At 44.6% G+C, this 24,938-nt stretch overlaps 1 protein-coding gene and 1 long non-coding RNA gene across 3 annotated transcripts in view; one reads left to right on the top strand and one right to left on the bottom strand.

Moving 5' to 3' along the window:
- The window catches only part of LIPE (lipase E, hormone sensitive type), a 33,464-nt gene extending 28,272 nt beyond the window's left edge, over positions 1 to 5,192 (top strand). For both annotated transcript variants that reach the window (XM_075840278.1, XM_075840279.1), the window contains 2 exons: positions 47 to 549; positions 1,368 to 5,192. In XM_075840278.1, coding sequence (XP_075696393.1) covers positions 47 to 549; positions 1,368 to 1,658 — 794 coding nt within the window. In that variant the 3' untranslated portion in view covers positions 1,659 to 5,192. The remainder of the gene's footprint in view (positions 1 to 46; positions 550 to 1,367) is intronic.
- The window catches only part of LOC142662214 (uncharacterized), a 131,874-nt gene continuing 108,368 nt past the window's right edge, over positions 1,433 to 24,938 (bottom strand). The window contains exon 4 of the long non-coding RNA XR_012850889.1: positions 1,433 to 2,257. This is a non-coding gene — a long non-coding RNA (uncharacterized LOC142662214). The remainder of the gene's footprint in view (positions 2,258 to 24,938) is intronic.

Raw genomic sequence — 24,938 nt, forward strand, 5'->3', positions numbered from 1 at the left:
CGTTGATCTTCTTCATGGCTTTATTTGTCATGTATCAATATTCCAGAAACGGTAAGGAAAAGTGTATCGGAGGCGGCTCTGGCAGACGAGGACACGATAAACAGACGGGTGTCACTGAAGAGCAAGACCGTCCAGGATCTCAGCCGGCATCAGTACAGCGACCAGCTCAGCAGAGGGCAGCACAGCCTGCACCAGCCAAAAGGAGCGCAGACCAGATCAGACGGCAGCACCGGAGCAGACGAGTCCCCAACCAGCCAGCAGGACCAGGTCAATTTCTTCCTAGCAGAGGGCGAGCACCCCTACAGCAGAGATCCTGCAACACACTCCAAGGAGAACATCCCTCCTGTGCACTTACCCGAGGACAAGTTCCCTCTGCCCTCCCCCATGTCGCACTCGCTGGGGTTCCCTGATGGATTCCAACCCCTGCGCTCCCAGAACGGAGCCGCTAACATGACCCTACAGACTTCTGCCATTGTCCACAATCCCTACATGTCCCCTCTGCTGGCGCCTGACAGCATGCTGCAAGGTCTCCCTCCCGTCCACATTGTGGTGAGTAATACAACCGATAATCTTTATATACCTTCCCGTTTAACCCCTTAATGAAGCCGACAATTTTATTGCATTTTTTTTCTTCATTTATAAAATTATTTGTGGCGTGAAATGGGCAAAAAGCAGCAATTTGTGTGGTAAAAACAATATGTTACATTTATTCTACAAGTCATTACGATTACGGCGACACCAAATTTATATATATTTTTTAATGTTTTACTACTTTGACCCAAAAAACATATTTTTTAAAAATTTGTTTTGTGTCACCATATTCTGACAGCCAGAACGTTATCTTTCCGTTGATTGAGCGGTTTTAGGGCTTATTTTTTTGCAGGACGAGCCATCGTTTTTATTGGTACCATTTTGGGGTACCGTAAATCGTAATGTTTTGATACTTATTTTTTTATTTTTCACTTATCCACAATTTGGGCGTTTTAAAAAAAAAAAAAAAATGTATTACAGTGTTCACAATTTGGGGTAAATGTTATATTGTAATCATTTGGACTTGTACAGACGTGATTTTTTTTTTTTTAACATATCTTTAGGGAAAAAATGGTTAAAGTTTTTTTTTTTATTAGTCTTCCTAGGGGACTTGAACTAGCTATGGTTGGATCGCTTGCAATATATACTGCAATACTAATGTCATAGAAAGAGAAGGGCGCCCTCCTAACAGTGTAGATGCCGTGGTTGCTTTTGACCGTGGCATCTAAGGGGTCAAACGGGCAGAATCAAAATGATCTTTGATTCCGCCTGCTGCAGTGAGGTGTCGGATGTATTACATGATGGCGCTCTTCATGCCGCCTATTCTCTCTACACAGGCGTGTGCTCTGGACCCGATGCTGGACGACTCCGTGATGTTTGCAAAGAGGCTGCGCTCCCTCAACCGTCCAGTCACACTTAAAGTGATCGAAGATCTTCCTCACGGCTTCCTGAGCCTCTCACAACTTTCCCAAGAGACCCGGAACGCCACAAACGTGTGTGTACAGCGCATCCGGCAAATCTTACGAGAAGAGCCGCCAGTTCAACCCCCCGCTGCCCCTAGAAAACACCGCAAACTGGAGAGGACCCTGGGGAAGAGCCCGGTGACCGAGCGAGAGATCGGTGCTTAATACCATAATAACCGTATTCATAAAAGTGCAATAACAAACTTCACTCCTCCCAGTGTAATAGGAAATTACCCACAATGCAACACAAGCCACGGGCGGAGGGGTTACAGCATCTGGAGCCCATTGGGTAATGCCGGTTGTGTGCGCTAGTTATAAACGGTGCTGTATTCTACCTCACACACGACCTGAGGGGTATAAAATAACCGGAACCGCTACTATAAATGCACAATTTATTAATTGCAACGGTGGAGGCGAAGGATTCCTGAGGGATTATGGGACTAGTGATAGGCCCGCTGTATAAATACCGTCATTTTATTCATGAATTCCTATCATTTCAGGAAGTCAGGTGATTGAAAGAGGCAGATTAGTGGTCACCTCCCTCACTGGCGCCAATTTATGATCTGTTGGTAAGTCCTGTGGATCGCTATGGAAACCACTGTGCTTTACTGCTTGCTGTGCTGTTACATCGCGTTGTAGAACGTCTGTCTGGTCACACACAACCCCGTCCAGAGCTTGCGGTCACGGCCGGAGATTGTCTTGTCATTCTCTTGACATTGCTCCCGCTGTGTTGTAGACTTTCCCGCTTCAGCTCATGCCATTGCCTAAAATGAAGAAGTACAGATCAGTCTTTCTGCTCCACCAGATATACAGAATCAGGGAGTTACAACAAGCCGGTATCTGCGCTTATTTTACAGTCAATGGCTCACACAGCTGAGGGTTTGTTACAATGTATGAGATACACACACTTCCGTCTCGATCATTTTTTGGTTAAGGGGATTTTCATGTATCAGCCGCTGTAACGGTTATAGGGTGGGCACTCACTTGTACAGGGATGCTCAGTCGTTCCGATCCCCGTCCTTGCGCGCTTGTGACTTGCCCGCTTTAACGGCCCAACACTGCGAAACAGTGACTGCCGCTAATAACAGTGGAACGACTCATCTGACCACCGGAGTGTCCATGTACAGGTAAGTACCCACCTTATAACAGTCACAGCAGCTATTACAGGTTTCTACCCGGAATCCCCCTTTAAGGCCTCATTCACACTTGTGCATTTTGCATCCGTATATGTATGAAAGCGAAAGCCAAGAGAGGATCCGTAACACGGAAGAGGTAGAAGTTTTTGCATTATATTTTTTCTCGGTAACCTGTTAATACAACCGTCTCGCTTTAACTTTAACAATGACTGAAATGGCGCAACTTTTCATAAAGGTCCTGATTCTGCCTCTGGAGCGCGGGGGAAACGGGGGCAGCTGTGTAACGTATCCTGTACACCTCCTCTAGGGATCGCTAGAAGAAAATGTCACTCGATACAGACGCCTTGTGCAGACCTCATTTTCCATTCCTTTACGTCTTTTTGTACATTCGCGTTCGTATCGCTCGATCGTTTCGTGCCCGATGATATAAATTCACGTCAGTTTTCTGGGATTTTACATTGACGGTCTGTGATCTCATTGGCCTAGGGCTGCGCAACGACCGAGTTGCTTACAACTTGCAGTAAAATTGCGTTATTACCGCAACGGCAGTATTTTCCTATGGGGAAGAAAGTTGCATGGTCTAATTTTTTTTGCGACGATTGCAAATTCCATTCAACATCCGCCCTTCGCTTTTATAGAAAGTGATGTATTTGTCCTTCCGGTTTGGTACATGTAACTCTTCTGTTGCTCTATGAGAGAATGGGAATGGGGCTGGACAGGTTTTACCGCCGTGTACTAGACGCCTGTGTGTGGCCTGAACCTGACCGCCTGCTCCGGTTTACGTTGACTGTAGGGTTTAGGTGCTGAGTAACTTCGAGCGGGCTCCGTCACTGGTTTTTAGTTTGGCTCCGTGCACCTCTGCGCTGCGTTTACCGTTTTTCTCTTTCGTTGTACGACTGACACCACAGACCGCCGACGGAGTCTATTAACTTGAATGGGTCCTGTGGGCTTTCTGTTGGGATGTCAGTGGTTTTGTCGAAACAGCGCTAATCTTTCTGGTGCTTTCGGCCGCATCGGCGATGGAGGCCCCTAACGGAGCCTCCTTGCAGATGTGAACGGGGCCTTATTTATTCAGTTTAATGGATCCGTTTTGTTTTTTTTTCATCTGCGTATCCGCCTGACTTCCTACAGCCAAAAAAGAGAAAAAAATAAATAAATACAGAAAAAAATGTATCCATTGAAAACCGAATATAACCGATGCAAAACTGAAACAAACGAAGGGTAAAGTTGGGAGTTTTTTTACGGATCCGGCTAACCGATCCGTCAAAATAACTGAAAGCGGACCAATGATCCCCAACCTGTGACTCTCCAGCTGTGATAAAACTACAACTCCCAGCATGCCCCGACAGCCTGCAGATCTCTGTTCTACGTGTTCATTGGTCCAGACCGGCCGCCTCCGTTTTTTTATAGAGTGAATCACACATAAGCCTTAGGACCCATTCACTGTGACCCATTCCTATTCCGTAGGTCCATAATACTGAATCAATGATGGTTAATGCAGCGATTCACAGGTCCATATATTTTTACTTTTATATTTTTCCATTGCGAATCGCGCGCTATTATTTGTCCGTATTAATTCCATGTTATATGTACGCAGCATCTTCTTTTTTTTATGCTACTGTCAGGATTTGACATTTGTTGCTATATAACAGGAAATAATACAAGTAAAAAAAAAAAGACAGAATTTACATTGGTTAATTGGGTCTTCCTAGGATACGTCCTGTGCAGGAGGTAGTCACCTACTGGAGGCAATACCTGTTGCTAGGCAATAACCCAAACCTATTTAGGCACTGCTTAGTAAAACTTATTTTTAAAAAATGCTACGTTTAGGGCAGTGATCTCCAAGCTGTGAGTAAACTACAACTCCCAGCATATTCTGCAGGCTGGAGATCACTACATTAGAGTGTCTGCAGGACTCCGGACTGAACATTTACAATGGGAGACTTTCCCTTTAATATCAGGTTAATAATACTGGAACCAGTGAGCACTATTTTATACGATCTCTATCTCACCAGCCGTAAACCGTGTACTCATACTATATAATGACTGTATATACCACACGTGTCGTTTTGTATATACACTTCTTACTCCTTTTGTATATACTCACAGAATAATCAAATTTTCTTGTATATAGGTGTAAACACGCGGCTGTGTGTGTATGTATATATAATCTATATTTATATATATAGATATCTATATAGATGTCTATATCTATATAGATGTCTATATCTATATAGATGTCTATATCTATATAGATGTCTATATCTATATAGATGTCTATATCTATACACACACAGGCCTATACAGCAGTGTAAATATCTATACAGATCTATTTTTATGTACATATACAGTTCCTTCTAGTCGGACATGTGTGAACACGTCCTATAACACGTCCCATAACCACTATGTTATATAAAGCCTATGTATAATTATTTTCTTATATCTATTATATATATGTATATAGCTTATATACTTTGTTCCAGCACTGACTTTTATCCGAGGGTAAAATCTTATTTTTCTGTGGTTGGTTTTTACCTGTGAATAAAATAACTTGTGTATACAACGTCTCACGTCTGGTTCTCTTACTGTAATACAATGTGGAATAGCAGCATGACCCCCCCCCCCCCTCCCCCGCCAGGGTTTGGAATATTAGATTTTATGTTCTTAGGGCTTGAATGCATTTTTAAGAAGAAGTCCTGATCTGTAGCTCCACCCCGACTACAGTGTTCAGAAATCTGTCCATCCCCCTATGCTTTCGGCCGGGTTTAACGCTGCGGAATTGTGTGCGGAAATTCCGTAGTATTTACAGTAGCAGCAAAGTGGATGAGATTTAGCAAATGTCATTCCCCGCTGCGGGAAAAAAAAACTCACAGCGTAAACATTAAGAAATTGACCTGCGGTGCAGAATTTAATTCAATGGGGATGCAAAACCCGCAACAAAAAGCTAAGTGTTGCGGCGTAATCGAACCAAAAAAAAACATACTTATCCAGAACGCCCTCCTTCTTCCTGCAGCCCGGCCTCCTGGGGTGACGTTTCATCCCATGTGAGCGCTGCAGCCAATCACAGGCTGTAGCATCACATGGCCGGCAACGTAGGAGGCCAGAGCGGACGTCAAGTTTACGCCTAGTTTACGCAGTATTTTGGCGCTGTTTTTGGTGTGCAAACCGCTCCTAAAAAACGTCCGAAATTGCCTCACATTGATTTCAATGGAGGTATTTTTTCCCGCGAGCAAAACTATACGCTTGTGGGGAAAAAAAAACGAAAAATGCTCTTTCTTCCTGTGTTTCCGTCTCTGACCTCCCATTGACATCAATGGGAGACGGAGAAAGCGTTTTCCTCCCGTGGTGCTCAATAGCTGCGGCTGAAAAACGCCGCAAAAAACGAGGAAAGAAACTGCAGGCAGGTCAAAATTTATGAAGGAATTTTGAGGCAGATTTTTTTCTGCCTGCAAAAAAATTCTGTGTGAACATACCCAAAGAGAGGGTGGGGGGTATGTATGAGCGATTTATCTACGCAGCCGAAATTCGATCCGCAAAACTGCACCACAATGCGGTGCGATTTTTCGGTTGGAATGTACTGCAGGTTCCAGGTCTGATACGCTGCAAGGTTTTTACGCAGCATATCCGACTTGTGGGAACATGACCTTAGGCACCATGCACACGACTGTGCTCGGAATTACAGGCACGGCCGGCCGCGGACAGTTGTCCGTATTTAAAAAAAAACTTTCCGTATAAAATTGGGGGCATACGAAGGTAACGTAGGGGTTGTACAGAGCGGGAATACAGCCCTATTTAGGGCTCAGGCACACAATCGTTGTTTTTTTTCAGTGTCCTATCAATTTTTTGGGGCGGATTGCATACCGAACCATTCGTTTCCATGGGGCCTAGCGTACATCTGCTTTTGTTTGCGGATCCGTGTGTACGTTCTGCAAAATTATAGATCGGGGTTATCCCATGAATAATATGTTTAGTTAGGCTTCTTTCACACTACCGTGTTATACGTTTACCTCTCCTCCGTCACAGGAAGAGAGGATCGAAAGATTAAACGCGAAGCGAGGTTTCCGTTAGAATTACCATTGATTTCAATAGTAATTATTTTGTTTTGTTTTCCGTTTGTCACCGTTCGCTACGTTTCCGTTTGTTTTCACGGAAACAAAAGTTCTGCAGACTGCACATTTGCTGCCGTCAAAAAAACCGCAAACCGAGCGAACGGTGGAAATCAATGGTAATTCAAACGGAACCGTTGCTTTCCGTTTAATCTTCTCACGGTAGTGTGATCTTAGCCTTAATTCAACCTTTCTACGCCAGTTTTCTGGCTTAGAAAAGTTGCAAAAGGGCTCAAAGGACTTTTGGCCATCTTAGGCTGGCCTCGCCACTTATGGAAAGGGGTCGCGGAGTCGGGCAGGGTCACAGTGGCCCAACAAATTTATTATAATTTACATCAGGAAACTGGCGCAAATTATCATGGGATTCTACACCCGCTCCTAGGATGGCATATAAGGCCCCGATACTGCTCGGCATCAGTATGTTGTATGAGCCGCGCCGGAGCGGTGAGGTAAGTATGTGATTCTTAATTTTATGACCAATGTTGGGAAAGTAGACAATTGTAGCCCACAGCCCAGCCGAAAGATGCGACATTTTACTCCAACTTTTCTTTCTATCAAGCCTGCCATATGAAACGCCAGTCTTTATAAGTTGCCCCCAGTATCTTTCAACAGGATGTAAAAAAAAAACGTGGTGTGAACAGAGCCTTACAAGGCCGCACTGTATTACCAGCCAACATGGTGAATATGCAGTTATACAATGTAGGTAACATAAGGCCAGTGGTGACATTACCCTGTAGCTGCGGCTATGGGGGGCCCGACAACTCCAAACTCAAATACCTGAAGCATCATCTTGACCCTTCAGTATTTGACTTTATTTTAGATGTCCCTGAGAGGAGAATGTGAGCGCCGTTCTTCTTCCTCCACTTTGCTGTGCATGCAGCCTCCTGACCTCTTTCCAATAGGAGCAACCATGGCGGTATTACCCATATCAACCAGATTCCAGTTTTTATCTTCCCTGATGCAGGTTAGAAAATTAGGCCAGTCACCCCATTGACTGCTGCGGCTATTCACAGGGTCACAGTTTTACCTCTATTACGAAGCAATTTCTATTGTTTGTTTTATTTCTTTGTTCTCCCCATAAAAGTCTTCAGCGCCTGAATAGATATGCAGCCTCTTACTTTTATCTATCTTCATGACCGTATTCGATCTACATTGGTTGCTAGACCCCGGAAAATTGCAGAAAAGAAACACTGTATTTGCATTCATTGATTGGATCTCCTTAGGAAGTAAAGAGTAGTCACCCACAGACCTCCATAGTGGTTGCTAGGCAACAGCCCATTTTTTTTTTTTTTTTTTTTACAGACACTGCTCAATAAAACTAGTGCAAAAAATGATGTATTAACTTCATCTAAAGAGCTCCATATTAACAATGACACTGGTTGTAGATGATTACTGGTCACATCACTGCTGGATGTCGTGTTGTCCTCTGCAAAAGCCTCAGTAGATCTCATGTGACTGACAGGACGTGACCCTAATACCCTCCTCCGCTCTCAGGCCTCCTGTATTTATTGGTAAGCTGCTCAGCTGCTTTCCAGGAAAGGATTTCGGAGTATGTGAGATGTATCATTGCCGGGTAACGTTACCGCCCAGTCCTGCAGTGTTACCGATATCCAGAGAAATCCAATACATCCGCTTAGAACTTCTATACATGTAGCACGGTGGCGCCCAGAGTCCACGTGATGGACCTGCAGACGCATGATGGCACCATGAGACCCACTACATAGGCCCACGGATCATTTCCATCCAGAAATTCTGCAGTGTGTTCCAGTAGCAGCAAAGTGGATGAGATCGGATCAAATCTCCAAACGCTGCGGACCAAATCCACAAAAGAACAAGTGCGGAAATTGACCTTCGGTGTAAATTCTCAATCTGCAGCACGTCCATTTATTTTGCGTAGACGCGGAAATTCCGCAGCATTTCCGTCCCGTGTTCAGGAGTCCAGAGGGAGAATCCCTCCACTTACCATGGAGCCTGCGTGATGTTTTCTGACAGATGTCACGGAATCTGTAGGGGAAAAAAACTCCACCTACCTCTGTGTAACTACACAGCTATGTATAAGCGGTACAGGAAGAGTTCATAGCAGGCGATCGACGCGGCGTTCAGGATCCTAGAACACGGCCGTGTATGTGACCCCTGATCTAGTTGATCTGCAGACAAATGTTGTACCAGGAGACAGCAAATCCGGCGAGTGGTGGTAATGCAGACTTTAAGGGTATGTTCACACGACAGCGTCCGTAACGGCTGAAATTACGGGGATGTTTTCAGGCATGTGCAGGCGCTTGAACGCTGTGTCCATTACGGACGTAATTGGCGCTGCTATTCATTGGAGTCAATGAATAACGGCTCCAATTACGGCCAAAGAAGTGACAGGTCACTTCTTTGACGCGGGCGTCTATTTAGGCGCCGTCATTTGACAGCGGCGCGTAAATATACGCCTCGTGTGAACAGACAAACGTCTGCCCATTGCTTTCAATGGGCAGATGTTTGTCAACGCTATTGAGGCGCTGTTTTCGGACGTAAATCGGGGCAAAAACTTCCGGATTACGTCCGTAATTAGTGCGTGTGAACATACCCTCACAGGAATTGGTTACATCCTGGCTGAAATTGCATGTAGAATTGACTCAGGAAGGCGGGTGGAAGGGTGGTAGTAAAATAAAAAAAACATTTAAGAAATAGAAGTGTATAATGTGAGCAGTCGTTGAATGGCGTAGACCCTATACATGAAGGCTAAGGAGCCGCCGCATGCCTCTGAGCACGTGGCCACCAGTTTCCAGTGCCCTATAAAATGCCTGATCTAACACAGAAAGACTAAACGAAAGACACAGTATAATATCATTGTCCATTCTGTGGGGGGGGATCAGACCAAAGTGACCCTTACTGATCGCTGGAACAAAGGGGCGTGCTGTGCTGGGATAGTGCCATACCCCTTTAGCTCTGCTCAGTGCGGAAGCTTATTATAGTACATGATCAATGGTCACGCATATCTAGCTGCCTCTAACTGACCCACGTTTCAGGATTGATAAGGATCCCAGATCACCACCAATAATATGGAAGCCCCTCTATAGGGTTAATGCAGGATGACACATTTATAGATCCCACACAGACTGTTATAAGTAATGTCCTTGTCCTGTGACCTTGGGATTACACATTTCCCTGCTAATCTTCATATCACCCTTGAATGTGTCTATATTAATGGTCACATCCCCCTTTAGATGCCGCTTTCCATGGAAAATCTATCATCATGGCAGATCCCCCCCCCCCCCCCCCCCTTCTATACACCGTAATAGAAGAGAATTAGTACAAGGGTTGACTGACATTTGGACAAAGCCTTCAAATTAAAACCAAAAATGAATAATTCCTAGCGGATACATTCGCCCAATAGGGACTATAGCAGAATTTTGATAATCAGTAGATTATAGTTATATATATATATATTTGTGTTGTGTATGGGAATAGTCCGACGGTTCAATGTAAAATATATTACCGTAAGGGTCCGTTCACACTGAAAATCAGCAGCGTAATACATCAGCAAAGTGGATGCGATAAAACAAATGTCACCCACACGCTGCGTAAATACTGAACGGAAAAAACACTCTGAAATTGACCTGCGATGCAGAATTTTACTCCACAGCATGTCAATTGTATTTGCGTAAACGCTGCTTTTTTGTTGCGGGTTTTTCCCCATTGAATTCAATGGGGAGGTAAAACCTGCAACAAATAGCAGTTTTTGCGTTTTTTTTTACAGGCGGGTTCGCAGTGATCCCGCCGCAAAAAACGCAACTCAGAAAAAAATACTTTATAGTATATATACTTTAGCCCCATGCACACGACCGTGGCCCGTAGTTATGACCAAAAGTAACAAGCACGGACTGTCGCGGACAGCAGTCCCTTTTTACGGGCCGTGATCCCATTATAAAGTATGGGAGCATGGTCCGTAAAATAAAGATATAGGACAAGTACCTATTTTTTTCGGCAAGTTTCTATGGCGCGGACACCTTCCTGTAAATATATGGGAAGGTGTCCGTTGGCCATAGAAATGAATGGGTCCGTAGTTACGGGCGATTTTCTGCTCGCGTGCATGGAGCCTTACCCAGAAGTCTGCTTCTCCCTCTAGTACAGCCTCCTGGGATGACGTTCCATCCCATGTGACCGCTGCAGCCAATCACAGGCTGTAGCGGCGGTCACATGGGATGAAACATCATCCCAGGAGGCCGGCCTGGATGACGTCAGAGGGCCAGCCTCCTGGGATGACACTTCAGCCCATGTGACCACCACTGCAGCCAATCACAGGCTGCAGCAGTCTCCTGGTATGAAACGCCATCCCAGGAGGCCGGCCTGCTAGGTGCTGCCGTTTTCCGCAGTGGACATTCCGGTCGAAAAACTCCACCACAGTTTGGTGCGCTTTTTTGCCCGGAGTTTCCTGCGGCGCACAGGGCGGATACGCTGCGTGCTTTTACGCAGCGTATCTGCCCCGTGTGAACTCGGGTCTGAACAGGACAGATTTAGTATACATGGAGACGTTCCCCCACCATTGTACTGCATGACTGAGGCTGCAAACAGAGTGCACAAAGCCATTTATGGCAGACTGTATACCATCTATGCTCCACAGACGCAGGCCGACATAAAACAGCTGCTGACTGTGAAGCCAAACAATCCAATTTCCATGTAACTTCTAGGGTCTCATTCAGACGAACGATTTTCCCATCCGGATGCTGCCCGAGCGTAGAACAGACAACACCTGGACTGAACACTGACCCATTATAGTTAATGGACCAATTCAGACGACAGTTTTTTGTTTTTTTCAGAGACATAAAAAATGGATGACCGACTGATGCCATCCGGAGGGAAAAAACTGACAAACTGAACACAATCACAGAAAAATCGTCCGTTTCTTCACTGACTGAACTCGACCAGTTTTGACAGCGCTCGTCTAAATAAGCTAATTATTTTCCAGGGACCATGTTATGATTTCATTAACTAGTGTGGCTGCTAAACTTAGTGGGAGATGCTGGTTCTCATTGAGGAGACGTAGCTGTTATGGAATCTTATAGGCAATGCTTCATGGGAAAAAGTATGGAAATTATCTCTAGTGCCACCTATTGGGGGTAGCTTCCCTGTAAGTCAATGTCCGACCCATAGAAGAGCCTTGAAACACGACTAGGAATGGCAGATCATCATTGGGGCGGTTTGGGTGGCCGTCAGGGCCCACTGCTCCCAGGGGGCCCATGGGATCTGGAACGTTTGTATCCTGTTCTCCTGACCCAGCTGTTATAAAATTACAGCAGATTCCAAGAAGTGGAACCCAGAACCGGTCCTCTGCACTCAATTGTTTCCGTGTCCTTGGGACGCAGATAGAATTGAATAGTCTAGCGCTGGCGAGGCACGGGTAATATCCGTTCCCTGCGCCGCCATTGATGCAGGCAGCACGATGATGTCATTGCTCTGCCTGCGTCATTCTTCTGGATGAGGCCTGGTCAGAAGAGACCAGGCCTGCGTTTTTTTGGGCTTTTTTTTTTTAGCAGTGTTGGGGGCACTATCTGCAGGAGACACTATCTACAGGGGACACTATCTACAGGGGGCACTGTAAGACCATACCAGCTGAGTCTCTTCAATGAGACACAGCACCCACCCCCGAGCACTTGGTCAAAGGCCTCACAGCCAGCCAGTACCCTGCTCTGTACTGATGAGGGGCAAAAACCGCTATCTACATATGGGCTTTATGGTCCCTTTGGAGGAGACTCTGGCTTGGCTAAAATCCCTAGTTGTGTTTTAAGGCTCTTCTATGAGTAAGATATTGACTTACAGGGAAGCGATCTCCAATAGGTGGCACAACAGAGATGGTTTTCCTACTAAACTTTTTGGAATGATTTTCTGCTACATTGAAGCTATACACTAGATGGCGCCATTGAACTAAAAAGACGAATGTCAACCAAGAATGTGATTTTTCAGACCTGCAAAGGTGAATGAAATGTGGCAAATAGTTTTTTCCTCTATATCATAATCCAGCACTTTCATATGTAGCTGAATAGTGTAATCTATTTGCATTATTATAATTTTATATTACTAATGCAGTGGCAGGATACAAAGCTACTACCCCAGGTTACGGCAAAGTGACCACCACCTCTGTGCAGAAGTTCCGGTGAAATGTGGTAGTCATCTTCCTACCTCCCAACCGTCCTGGATTCAGTGGGATAGTCCTGGATTCCGGGCGGTGTTCTGGGCGGCCGGGGTTCTGCCCCGCTGTCAACTGTATCTGCATCCTCAGGACGCAGATACAGTTGAACAATTAGCTCCCTGCATCAGAATTAGTTCGGAGCGGAGGAGCAGAGGGAGATCCTCCACTCGCCAAGGAATTCCCGGGCACAGCACTACTTTAATCACTGTGCTCGGCGAAGCCCTTGACGTCACTGTCCATATATGGTCAGTGGCTACTCCTTGAGTGGGATCCCCGTTTGCCGATGATCTGGCCAGGGATTCCGCTCCTAGAAGAAACCCCTGAGGTCACTGCAGTGGCGGATCATCATTAGAGCGGTTCGGGCGGCCGCCCGGGGCCCAAGGCTCCCAGGGGGCCCATGGCCGCCCGAACCCCCTCATGCCTGGTGGAGTCGCTAGCACCGGAGGGAGCCCCGGTGCCAGGACCGCACCTGTCATGAGGCGAGGTGAGCTTCTGTCCTACTTAGCAGCCGTGGTCTGTGCTGAAACTCCCCCTCCAGCCCCTGTTCCCTGCTCTACACATCTCTCCTCCTGCTGCTAGCAGTCGAGACATGGGGGAGGGGAGACTGTCTGCGGCCTCTGTGTTGGGCTGTGAGCAGGAGAAACGCTGAGTGAAGACTCCCACCACATCAATCTGCTGAACGCCCTTCACAAATACCCTACATAAAAGGTAAGTGCATGTGTGTTTACAATGTGTACTTTATATGTGTATAATGTGCATACTCATGTGTGTCTGTGATGTGTACACGTGTGTGTGTGTGTGTGTGTGTGTGTGTATATAGTGTATGTATGTATATATACATACATATGTATAGTGTGTGTATGTATGTGTGTATATATATATATTTCTGCAGCAATTCCGCAGAAACTAGAAGAAATTCCGCTGCAGAAAAAAAGCACAGTTTCCTGCATTTTTGCTGCAGAAAATGGTGCGGATTTTGCTGCATTATTCCCAATGTTGGGGGATGGTGACATCTCCTCTGAAAAAACGCAGCAATTCTGTCCACTTTCCCCAGCAGGAATTGACATGCTGCAGTACAAGAAATACGAACCACAGGACAAAATGTCTGGTCGGTCGGAAATTTTACGCAGCGTCAGAGTATACTGCGTATTTTCTGGGCGGAAAATACGCAGCAATTCCGTTAAGTGTGGACAAGCCCTAAAACCGTAGCAGCAGAGTAGATTAGATGTGAACAATTCTCATCAAACTCTGCGTAAATGATAAGTGGGGGGAAAAAAGCTCAGAAATTGACCTGCGGTGCGGTTTTTTATTCCGCAGCATGTCAATTGTATTTGCGTAAATGCTGCTTATTTGTTTTGGGTTTTCCCATTTAATTCAATGGGGAGGTAAAACCTGCAACAAATAACAGATGTTATGTAAAAACGCAATTTAGAAAAAATAAAAATCTTATACTTGCCCAAAATTCTGTTTCTTGGTCCGGGCCGGCCTCCTGGGATGACGTTTCACCCCATGTGACCGCTGCAGCCAATCACAGGCTGCAGCAGTCATATTGGATAAAATGACATCCCAGGGCTGCACTGTAGCGACGCTGTGTATCACTATATACAAGGGGGGGGGAGCGCTGTGTGGCACTATATATAAGGGGGAGTGCTGTGTGGCACTATATATAAGGGGGAGTGCTGTGTGGCACTATATATAAGGGGGAGTGCTGTGTGGCTCTATCTATAGGGGGCTGTGTGATGCTATCTATAGGGGGCTGTGTGAGGCTCTCTACAGGGGGTTGTGTGTGTGGCGCTCTCTACAGGTGTGTGGCACTATCTACAGGGGGGTGTGTGTGGCGCTGTCTACATAGGGGTTGGTGCTATCTACAGGGGGCACTGTGTATGTGGTGCTTTACTTTACAGTGTGACACACAATTATATTCAGGGGCGCAGTGCATGGTTATATTATATTTAAGGGCTGCAGAAATGGGTCATGGCCAGGAGAAGCCGTCATGAAGTCTGGACCGGATGAAGAAGAAAAGAGGAAAAAAGACTACTAGCATCTGAGACGTCGTCACCTGTGAGTCACTGGTTTTGTAGAGAATCTGTCCCCTCTCCTGACATGTTTATTATAGGAAATCCTTGTATTCCACATAACGTCTTTGTGCAGTCCAGGACTGATAGAAAAATTGGTGTTACTAATCCCCTTGTCAGGAGAATGTGTCCCTGCACAGTGTGATACTGTCAGTATACAGGGACACAACCCTGTGAAAGGGGAATCGTAACACCCATTTGTTAATGCTTGTGCAAAAAGGTAGTGTTAGCAATAGTTACGGCGTGGCAGGGCGGCGGTGGAGAAGGGGGGCCCAAGTTTGGGTAACAGCCCAGGGCCCATGGTCTTCTTAATCTGCCACTGGGTCACTGTACATATATGGGGAATCTCCGGCCAGAGTCGGCAATGGGGATTCCGCTCAAGGAGTAGCCACTGACATTATACTGTATGGGGCAGCTATGTGGACATTGTACTGTATGCTAAGAGAGAGTAAAAAAGACACGGCGCCACATAGTGCAGGTAAATGATAATTAAGGTAGAGCAACTAAATATTGTTAGAAGGTGCTCACCTTAGGTTCTAGACACTGGCAGGTGTCACAACAGGGAGAAATGTAAAAGAGCTGCTGCCGGGTCCACAATCACAACAAAACTGTGTTTGTTGTCAGGTAAATGCAAATAGAGAGAAAAAGGGGGACAAAATGGCGCTGCTAATAAAGGCAAACGGCTATACAAGGTAAAATTTAATATACGTATAAAAGGACAAGGGCTACGCGTTTCAACTCCGCACCGGCGTCTTCATCAGGCCAATACAGACAGTGCGACTCTCACAGTCGTTTAAATACAAGAAGAGTGAATAACTGTTAAAAGCAAGACGGAAAAAAAAACGCGGGTCAAAAGTCAAGCGTCAAACGTCATTCATTACATTTCAAAATAACACACACACATCTGTCAGGAAACAATTAGCTAAGTAAACAATGAAGAGATACAATATACAAACAATACTGAACATAATGATAGAAAGAATATAACAAATTGGAACTAAAACCAGGTAATGATGATCATGTTACAAATGTGTTACGTAAACAGAATGTGATAGAAAGAAAACATTTCTAAACTCTCAACGAGTGGTGAAGAATGGTAACATTGAAAAGGTAACAAGATACTAGACTTAATAAAAAGTTATTAAATATAAAGAGCAGAATAATATTAATTATAATTATAAAAGTTATAAATAATGTATGAGTCGCAAAAGGCTCGTGGGAGGAAAGAAGAGCAGAAGCAATGAATCTAAAACATATAAATGAACGATAAATAGCAGAAACAAGAGCAAAGGGGGATTCATCTAGGACAAAGATATGTCAAAAAGGAGGGAGAAAAACCGCATAATACAAGACCACCATAATAGATGATGACAGTAACGGAGTCACTAAAAGAGAACATTGTATAAGAATTAATAATATTGTTAAGGATCTGCCAGGCACAGCTTCTGTACCCACGCCCATAGGTAATCAGTCTGCACCTGCTTCTATGTCTGTGAGACTGACTCCATCTTCCACCACTCAGGATGGCAGGCTTAGGAGTGGGAGAGCCTATCACAGCCTGGCCAGACGGAGCTAGCTCCCGCCCTCTGTCTATTTATACCTGCCTTTCCTGTTCCTCCTTTCTTGTGATTCTTCTCTGTTGGTTTCCTGGCCCTGCTGCAGCTTCTTGAACTACTTGTCCCTGCTTCGTATTGACCCTGGCTTACTGACTACTCTCCTGCTCTGCGTTTGGTACCTCGTACACTCCTGGTTTGACTCGGCTTGTTTACTACTCTCCTGCTCTGCGTTTGGCACCTCGTACTCTCCTGGTTTGACTCGGCTCGTTTACTACTCTTGTTGCTCATGGTGTTGTCGTGGGCAACTGCCCCGTTTCCCTTTGTTCTGTGTTTCCTTGTCTGGTTGTCTGTCGTGCACTTACTGAGTGTAGGGACCGTCGCCCAGTTGTACCCCGTCGCCTAGGGCGGGTCGTTGCAAGTAGGCAGGGACTGAGTGGCGGGTAGATTAGGGCTCACTTGTCTGTTTCCCTATCCCTGTCATTACAAATATGCAGATAAAAGTAAATATTAACAAGCATAGTAATGTAGTAAAGCAGAATACTTATTCCAGAGTAGATTCAGTCAGGTCATTCAGACCATTAGGATCTTAAAAAATTCAAAAACTAATGTCAGACAGATTGCAACTAGATTGTAGATCATATAACTCCCTAATAAGCTGTGTAGAGTCTTTAAGAACAAATGGCTGGAGGTGAATATCAATAAAATGTGACAGATTGTTGGTTAGGGACCCTATTCCCGAAATGATTGGTCGACCCGGGGGATTAATTAATACTTTATGGATCTTGGTTAAGCGATACATAAACGGTACTGTGGGGAATGGAACAGTTAAAAAAACTTTTTCTTTTTTACATTATAGATTCTCACTAAAAGCTATTTCAATAAGGGATTTATATTCTACCTCAAAAATAGGGATCGGATTGTCGCTACGCACGCCCCATCGGTTATTCCTCTTTGTAATACTTGAAAGTTGGCAGGTATGGTCATCTTGCTAGGGAACCGCGAGCATCTTTTATATGTTCCAGCGAAACATCAGACCTTGATCCATAACTGAACCCGATCACAATATAGTATTACAGTATGGACTGCTTATAAAAACCTATAATGTCCTGGAGAACCTACTGCACCCTATACAGCGGGCATCAGTGATCTATATACCCAGGTTTCTGATCACCTGCAGATAAGCTGTCCTTACAAACAGAAGCCATAAGACATCAGGACGGCTTTAATCTGCATATGGAATTACTTTCCCGTCATCGGTGGAGCGATATAGTTTTACTTGGATCTCCGATACCTTGGATATCTTTGTGACTTGGGAATATGTGTGCATTTAAGTGGAAGGTTGCTCCAAGTGTAGCACGGAGGAATAATACAAGTGGTGCATGGAATTCGTATCAAACAATAATTTGGCTCTAGATGGCGCTGCATCTCAGATTACTACCATTAATCAATCTTGGCACCCGCAGGCAGCCCCGTTCAAGTTTAAATTTAAAAATTGCAATACCGGACACAGCCCATGGGTGGTGCCATTTCTGGGACAACTTTTTCTAATCTCAGATGACTCCTATAACAATTTGACAGCAGACGACTCTTCAACCACTTACTACAGATTTTGCTGTTAAGGAGTAGAAATATCCAGTTTCTATGTGTTTAGTCTTTATTGCTGTTTATGGCACAATACATCTCGCAATTTCCCGGTCACATATTGTAACTATAGGGTTGGGTTTTATGGTCAGTCCATAAGGAAGTCATATTTCCGAAACTCACCCTGTGCTTCCCAGCCCCATAAATCTCTCTGGGGGGGGGGGGGAGTTGTCATCAATGTAATAATGCGAGGGACCAGTGCTATATATCACATCCCACCACAGATCCACGGATAAGTCATCCCGTCTGTAATACAGGATGTCCCTAATACACGTGGATTATGCCGTTCCTACCTGCAGGATTCTATAAATATTTTACGATTATATTTTCCCAGCCAAAACTTTTTTTTTATAGACTTAAAGTAAATATCCGAGAGGGGGAGGGTTGTTTTTTTTCTTTAATTATAGGCACCTGTGATATTGTGATTGGTGTTTATAAAGACGTATCGGAGATTATTATAACACGTTTCACCGGAGTTTCCATTGACGTGAATATAAACAAGTTCTTTATAATTGGCGCTGTGATGTTAGCTGTACAGAATTGGCACCACATTACTGTGTAACCTGCAGCACCTTAAAGAGCGTGTGCACCTTTGAAATAGTTTTTTTTTTCTTTTTTTTAATAAAAATGTGTGTTTGGTGCAATTTTCTAATTAGTTTTTATTAAAAATAATTTTTACTTTTTGAGATACAGCTGCTTTGTATCCTGTATACAGAGCAGCTGTATCTAGTGCGGAGACCTGAATCCGTTAGATCAGCGGGACTGACGGGTTCATTGTCAGCGGTTCCTGTGTGTCTCTGACACGCAGAATCCACCTGTAACCTATCACATCTAAGTTCATGACTGATTCAGGTCCCTAGATACAGCTGCTTTGTATCCTGTATACAGAGCAGCTGTATCTCAAAAAGTAAAAATAATTTTTAATAAAAACTAATTCGAAAGTTGCACCAATCAAGACATTTTTATTTAAAAAAAAATAGTTTTCAAAAGGCATACATAGGCTTTAATTCTTATTCCACCAACAGCTTCCCGTATACTCTGCACTGTATGATGAAAACCCCGGCTGCTGCGGAACTTTTTGCTGCTGCCATTCACGACATACAAAACCACATGAAAAGCTGTGACTGAGGATTTACATGAAGTTTCCCCGTTTTCCAGCTCCTGCTCAACCTCCCATTTTTGGACTTTTTTGTTTTTCCACCACTTTTCAAAAAAGTGGGTGGGGCTTAATGAAAGGGACGGCCCACCTCATTTACTATAATTTATGCCAGAATCTGGCTTATAGGGTAACTAAACTTTTCTAAAACTTTTGGCATGTAAGAAGTTTTAATCAGCACGGAGCACAGAGAACCCCACCGAATACTAAAGCGAAGTGGCAGAAGTTGTCGGGTGAGCGATGTGCCGCTTTGTTTCTAAACGGCTTTTGTCGGAAAGCCGGGCAAACGGTGTATGAACTCAATAGATAGTCTATGGGTCTGTGCACCGCTCATAGGAAAGCCAATTAGAAGCTAAGCTGCACAACGCCATCATGACCGCTTCTGGCGCTTTCTTTAGCGATCGGTGGGGGTCCCAGTGCTCGGACCCCCACTGATCAAAACTTCTGACGTCACTATGACATCAAAAGTTTTATAAAAGTTTAGTTACACTTTATATTATAACGGAAGTCTACGCCCGCTTGTAGCTGGCGTAGATTTCCCTTTCTAGCATAGGGACGGCTAAAGATGCAACAAATTTATTCAGAGGCGTGCGCCCCTAAACTTATCGTATTTTACTCCAGCAGCGTTCATTCTTAGGGTATGTTCACACGCTAAGGCCTCATGCACACGACCGTAGCCATGTGCACAGCCGTGATTTTCGGGTCGGATGGCCGCGGAGTGTCACCCGCGAGCCGCCCGCAAATCGTGGGCCGTGCACATGGCCGCGGCCATTCTTTTCTATGAGCCCAGAGAACACGCCCGTAATAAGACATGTACGTTCTTTCTGCGTTGCGGGCACCTAGGCCATGCACGGACCGTGGAAACCACGGTCGTGTGCATGGCCCCATAGGAATGAACGGGGCCGCAATTCTCCCGTGGATTTTCTGGGAATTGCGGACGCAAAAGCACGTTCGTGTGCATGGGGCCTAAACAAGGGAAATCAGCCTGTGATCTTCAGATGTTTTTTAAGCATCAAACGTTTTTTGATTTGTTTTTTACGGCCGTTTTTGGAGCAGTTTTTCTTTTGACCCAATGAAAAATGGCTCTAAAAACGGCTCAAGTGACATGCACTTCTTTTTTGGCGTCCTTTTACAGGCTGTTTTTTTTTAAAAAAAAACGCCACAACAGAACGCCGTTTTTCCTATTGAAATCAATGGGCAGATGTTCGGAGGCGTTCAGCCTCTGTATTTTTAGCCGTCTTTCGGGGCGTTTACGGCCCAAAAAACGGCTGATAATAGGCCGTGTGAACATACCCTTAGACTGGTCTATGAAACGCCAGTTTAAGTAAATCCCGCCTGTGTCCTTTTATCTAAAAAAAAAAATGGGGTTCCGCATTACAGAGCTGGGGTGTGTATTATAAAGGTCTAATGTAACTTGTGCTATACATTATTAATATTAGAGGTTAACGTGTATCCTGTGACTGGTATTTGTAGTCTGCCCATGCCCTCGATTCTTCGTTATCATTATCTTCTTATAATCTTAAGGCTTTTTTACAGGCCAATGATCAGGTTGAATGGGCGCTCATATGAACGATCGTTCCCGATCATAAAACGCCTGAATTACGTCCATAAATAGGGCGTGTGAACATACCCTAATACCGATTGATACATTTTACCGGCATTGATACATTGAAGCAAACGATCAGGACAGGACAGCGATTTGTGCTCCTGATGTATTGAGCTCACACAGGATTGTCTAGACTGGATACATGGAGTAAACTCCCAGCTGTGAGGAGGTCTGTACAGGTTTTCAGACTCTGGATGAAAACAAGAAGGTTTTCATTCACTGACAGCAAATGGGGATCTTGAAAATGGTGAGTAATTGAATAACAAAAGTTTATTAGAATCTTTCAGAACTTGTTATTATACAATGATTTTGTTTTCACATAAAACCCCTTTAAAAGAGGTTTTTTTTTCTAACTTGCTCTTTTATGACGTTTGATCAGTCATTTGTAACCAAAATTTCAGATCACCCCCAACTGCGGGACAAAAACAACACAGCAAACATATTAAGCCGCATTTAGTCTTGACTCGGTCCTGACGCTTTCCAGTATCAGGACGTGGAGTGTGTCTGCGTCTGGACCTGAAGAGGAGCCCGGGAATGAGGAGGTTAAGTATAGGAGTCTGGTCTGGGGTCGGAAATAACATAGGGGTCTTTTCTGTGTTGCTATAGGGGATGGGATGACTGCAGAAGCAAAGGGTCAATGCTGTGGTGGTCAGGAGAAGTCATCATGGTGGTCTAGGCCGGATGGAGAAAAAAAGGAAAGAGAACGTCTACAATCATAGAAGACGTCACCTGTGAGTCACTTGATTTATAGAGTATCAGTCAGCTTTCCTGACATCCTTGTTTTCTACAAAATTTCCCCATGTAGCCCACTCCTAATTGACAACTGGGGGTTATCACTCTGCTTTCGAGGAAGATGTGTCCCTACACAGTCTGATACTGTCAGTGAGGATTGGAAATAATCAGCATGTAGGGACACAGCCCTTTGACAAAGGGAATGCTAACACCCAGCTGTCAATGCTAGCACAGAAAGGCTGTGTTCACTATAGACACGACAGGGTGGGGTTTGGTTGGAGTTTGGGCAACAGTCCAAGGCCCTTCGTCTACTTTATCCACCACTGGCGACATGTAACCCGTCTCTTCTTGCACTATTGTGCAGGGGGTGGTCACCAATCCATAGCGGTCAATAGTCTTTGTCTGCGCATAACACAATGTATTGTCTGTAAATATAATGAAAGTTTCTGTACTGCACAAATAGGTATAAATTCATAATAATATATTTAATCACAGAAATCATAGCAAAACCCAAAATGGGCCCAACACCCCCCCCCCCTCAAACATTTGACGTACTACTTTTAGCATGTATTCACATGGTGCGATGGTCTCTAGTGTGGATGAGCAGCAAAAAATGGAAACCAACAATGTACAAAATGATACAGTCCATATAAAAGGTTTAGTTACGCTGGAAGTACTGAAGAACATGAACCGGGGGATGTGGGGAACGGTCGTGTTGGGAGGTATCCAGATGGTTAACGGAAAACGAGTGAGGAGAAACGCAGAGGATGGAGTTGGACGCCCCAGTGCTGGGTCCTGAGGGGTGAAGGCAAAGGAGCCGCGTTCTGGTTCAGAGACGTAAAACTGGTGGAACAAACAGAAGGTGCTGGGACACGTAAGTGTCGAGAAACCGGTGACATCCAAAAATAGATGGGTCTGGCCACATGTAAGATATGGAAGTATCCGCCACTTAAAGGATATAACGGAAGCCGCCGCCTACGGGTTCACGCGTCCAGAAATAACAGATGAGGACGGTCCATGGGGAAGCCGTAGCACGTACGGACAATGGATTTACATGCAGTCAGCGGCTTCCATTTCATCCATAGGGCCGGGATCGTGCCTTCAAGCAGAATATACTCCTATACAGATGTAGCCATCTTTATCTTGACTCTGATAACTTGCTGCAGCATGATATCACACAACAAAAGACATTGAAAAAGTCAAGATAAAGATGGCTACACCTGTATAAGCCTTGATGCCGATATTCTCTGGTGGGTCACCTCACCAGTATCGATTTTATTGCCCTAGTAGCCCTTTGTGTTTCTCGCGGTCAATACTTTATACATCGTATGATCTTCTCCGTTCACATCCAAAGATTAATGCAGAATTCAGCTGTTTGCTGTTGCCAGAGAGCAGTGGATCGTGGGAGCTCCGGGGCTGCGAAATCTCAATATCTGCCGCTGTGGACCCACGTGGAACTCCCTGCAGGGACCTCAAATAATCTTTTTATCAGGATTGTGAGATATATTGTGTCTTGTTGTGCAATGTCGATAAAAAGATATAAAAATAAAATAAAAAACCTCTGTGATATTTACCGGCACCATCATACGACCTGTAATAAAGGAATGTGACGTTCCTCCCGGAGGATTCCACTGCCGCGCCTTAGATTACTGCAATTTGTCATAGTTGTTTTTCTGGTTTTATGTAAACAAATTTTAATTAGAGTAAAATTAGAAGTTCTGCAACTTTCTAATATACTTTGCTTTTCTTAGTGGATGGAAACATTCCTGTTGACATTCAAGAGCCTTGAATTACAGGTGGGGCTTGTTAAAGGGTTCGTTTCGGAAAGCCATGTGATCGGTGTATGGACACTATTCAGCCCGTACACTGCTCCGAGGAAAGCTCATCAGAAACTAAGCGGCACAGCGCTCACCTGAGCGCTTCTGCCGCTTCATTTTAGCGATCAATAAGGGTCTCGGTACTCGAACCCCCACCGATCAAAACTTCTGACATGTCACTACAACATGTCAAAAGTTTTTTAAACGTTTAGTTACCCTTTAACAAGCCCCACCTGCAATTCAAAGCTCCTGATTGTCAACAGAAATGTTTCCATCCACTGAGAGCAAGCAGAGATCTTGAAAATAGTGAGGAATTGAAAAGCAACGTATATGAAAAAGTTGCAGAACTTTTCATTTTACAATGACTGTATTTACATAAAACCGGAAAAACGACTAAAACAAAATCGCAGTAAATTAAGGAGCGGCAGGGGAATCCTATGCTGGATTAACCTAATGACCCCGACTCTCGAAGCAACGAAAAAGACAGTGACATCTCAATCCAGGCCCCAAACTTTATTTACATAACGAGAAGGAACAGGGCGTAAAAAGGAAAAAATCTAAACCATAGAATCTCAGGCCACGCCCCCTCTCGCCACATCACAAATCCACCGACTATTAATCATTTATATCTAACAATAAACACAATTATATAACAATGTACCTTAATGACATTACTGGCAGCTGCAATCACTGGTCGTGTGCACAATGATCCCTTTGTGACATTGACATTTGGGAAACCGATAACCGCAAAAACCACAATGAAGAACAGTCACTCAACCACTTATCTAAAACAATAGTGAAAACCGCAGTTAATAACATTCCAGCTCTCACTAGTAATAAAGTAACAGCTGAGATCTTATTGGTTATTCTGAGCAGCAACGGAACTTGAAGGAATCTGAGCTGCAATACCAGACACATCCATAGCTTGAAAGAGTGGCGCTGTTTCTGGAATGCAGACCCTTTTTACTTATCTATTGCTGCTTTCTTTATATCAAAGAACACCGGGGGCATATCTAGTGAAGAAGGGGCCCCATAGCAAAGATTAAAATGGGGTCCCCTTGTGTTGCCCCACACTTCTACTCACCTGGGAAAGGAAGACTTGATGCTTGTTTGCCATCCCCATCTCCTTTCCATGATCCATGGGTTGATTCCCTACACCATGTTTGCCAATATTGTACGACCTGTGGAGGGGGGGATCCCTGCAGAGGTTCTCATCACCCATTAAATATGGGATTTAGCCAACCTGAGCTGTGCCCCTCTCTCCTGGGGCACCACCGGGCTGCCTCTAGGATAAGTATGACCCTTGGAGAACACATGGGGCTTCAGTGGGCAATGTTGCAGAGACGGGGCTGAATCCAACCAGTAAAAACATCTCCATGGAGTTTGTAGGTTACGTCGCTTTCCTCCGACACTTACATACTGATAGAGTAATTGGTTTCCAATGA

This window comes from Rhinoderma darwinii, chromosome 10, assembly GCF_050947455.1.
Source record: "Rhinoderma darwinii isolate aRhiDar2 chromosome 10, aRhiDar2.hap1, whole genome shotgun sequence".
Classification (NCBI taxonomy): Eukaryota; Metazoa; Chordata; class Amphibia; order Anura; family Rhinodermatidae; genus Rhinoderma; species Rhinoderma darwinii.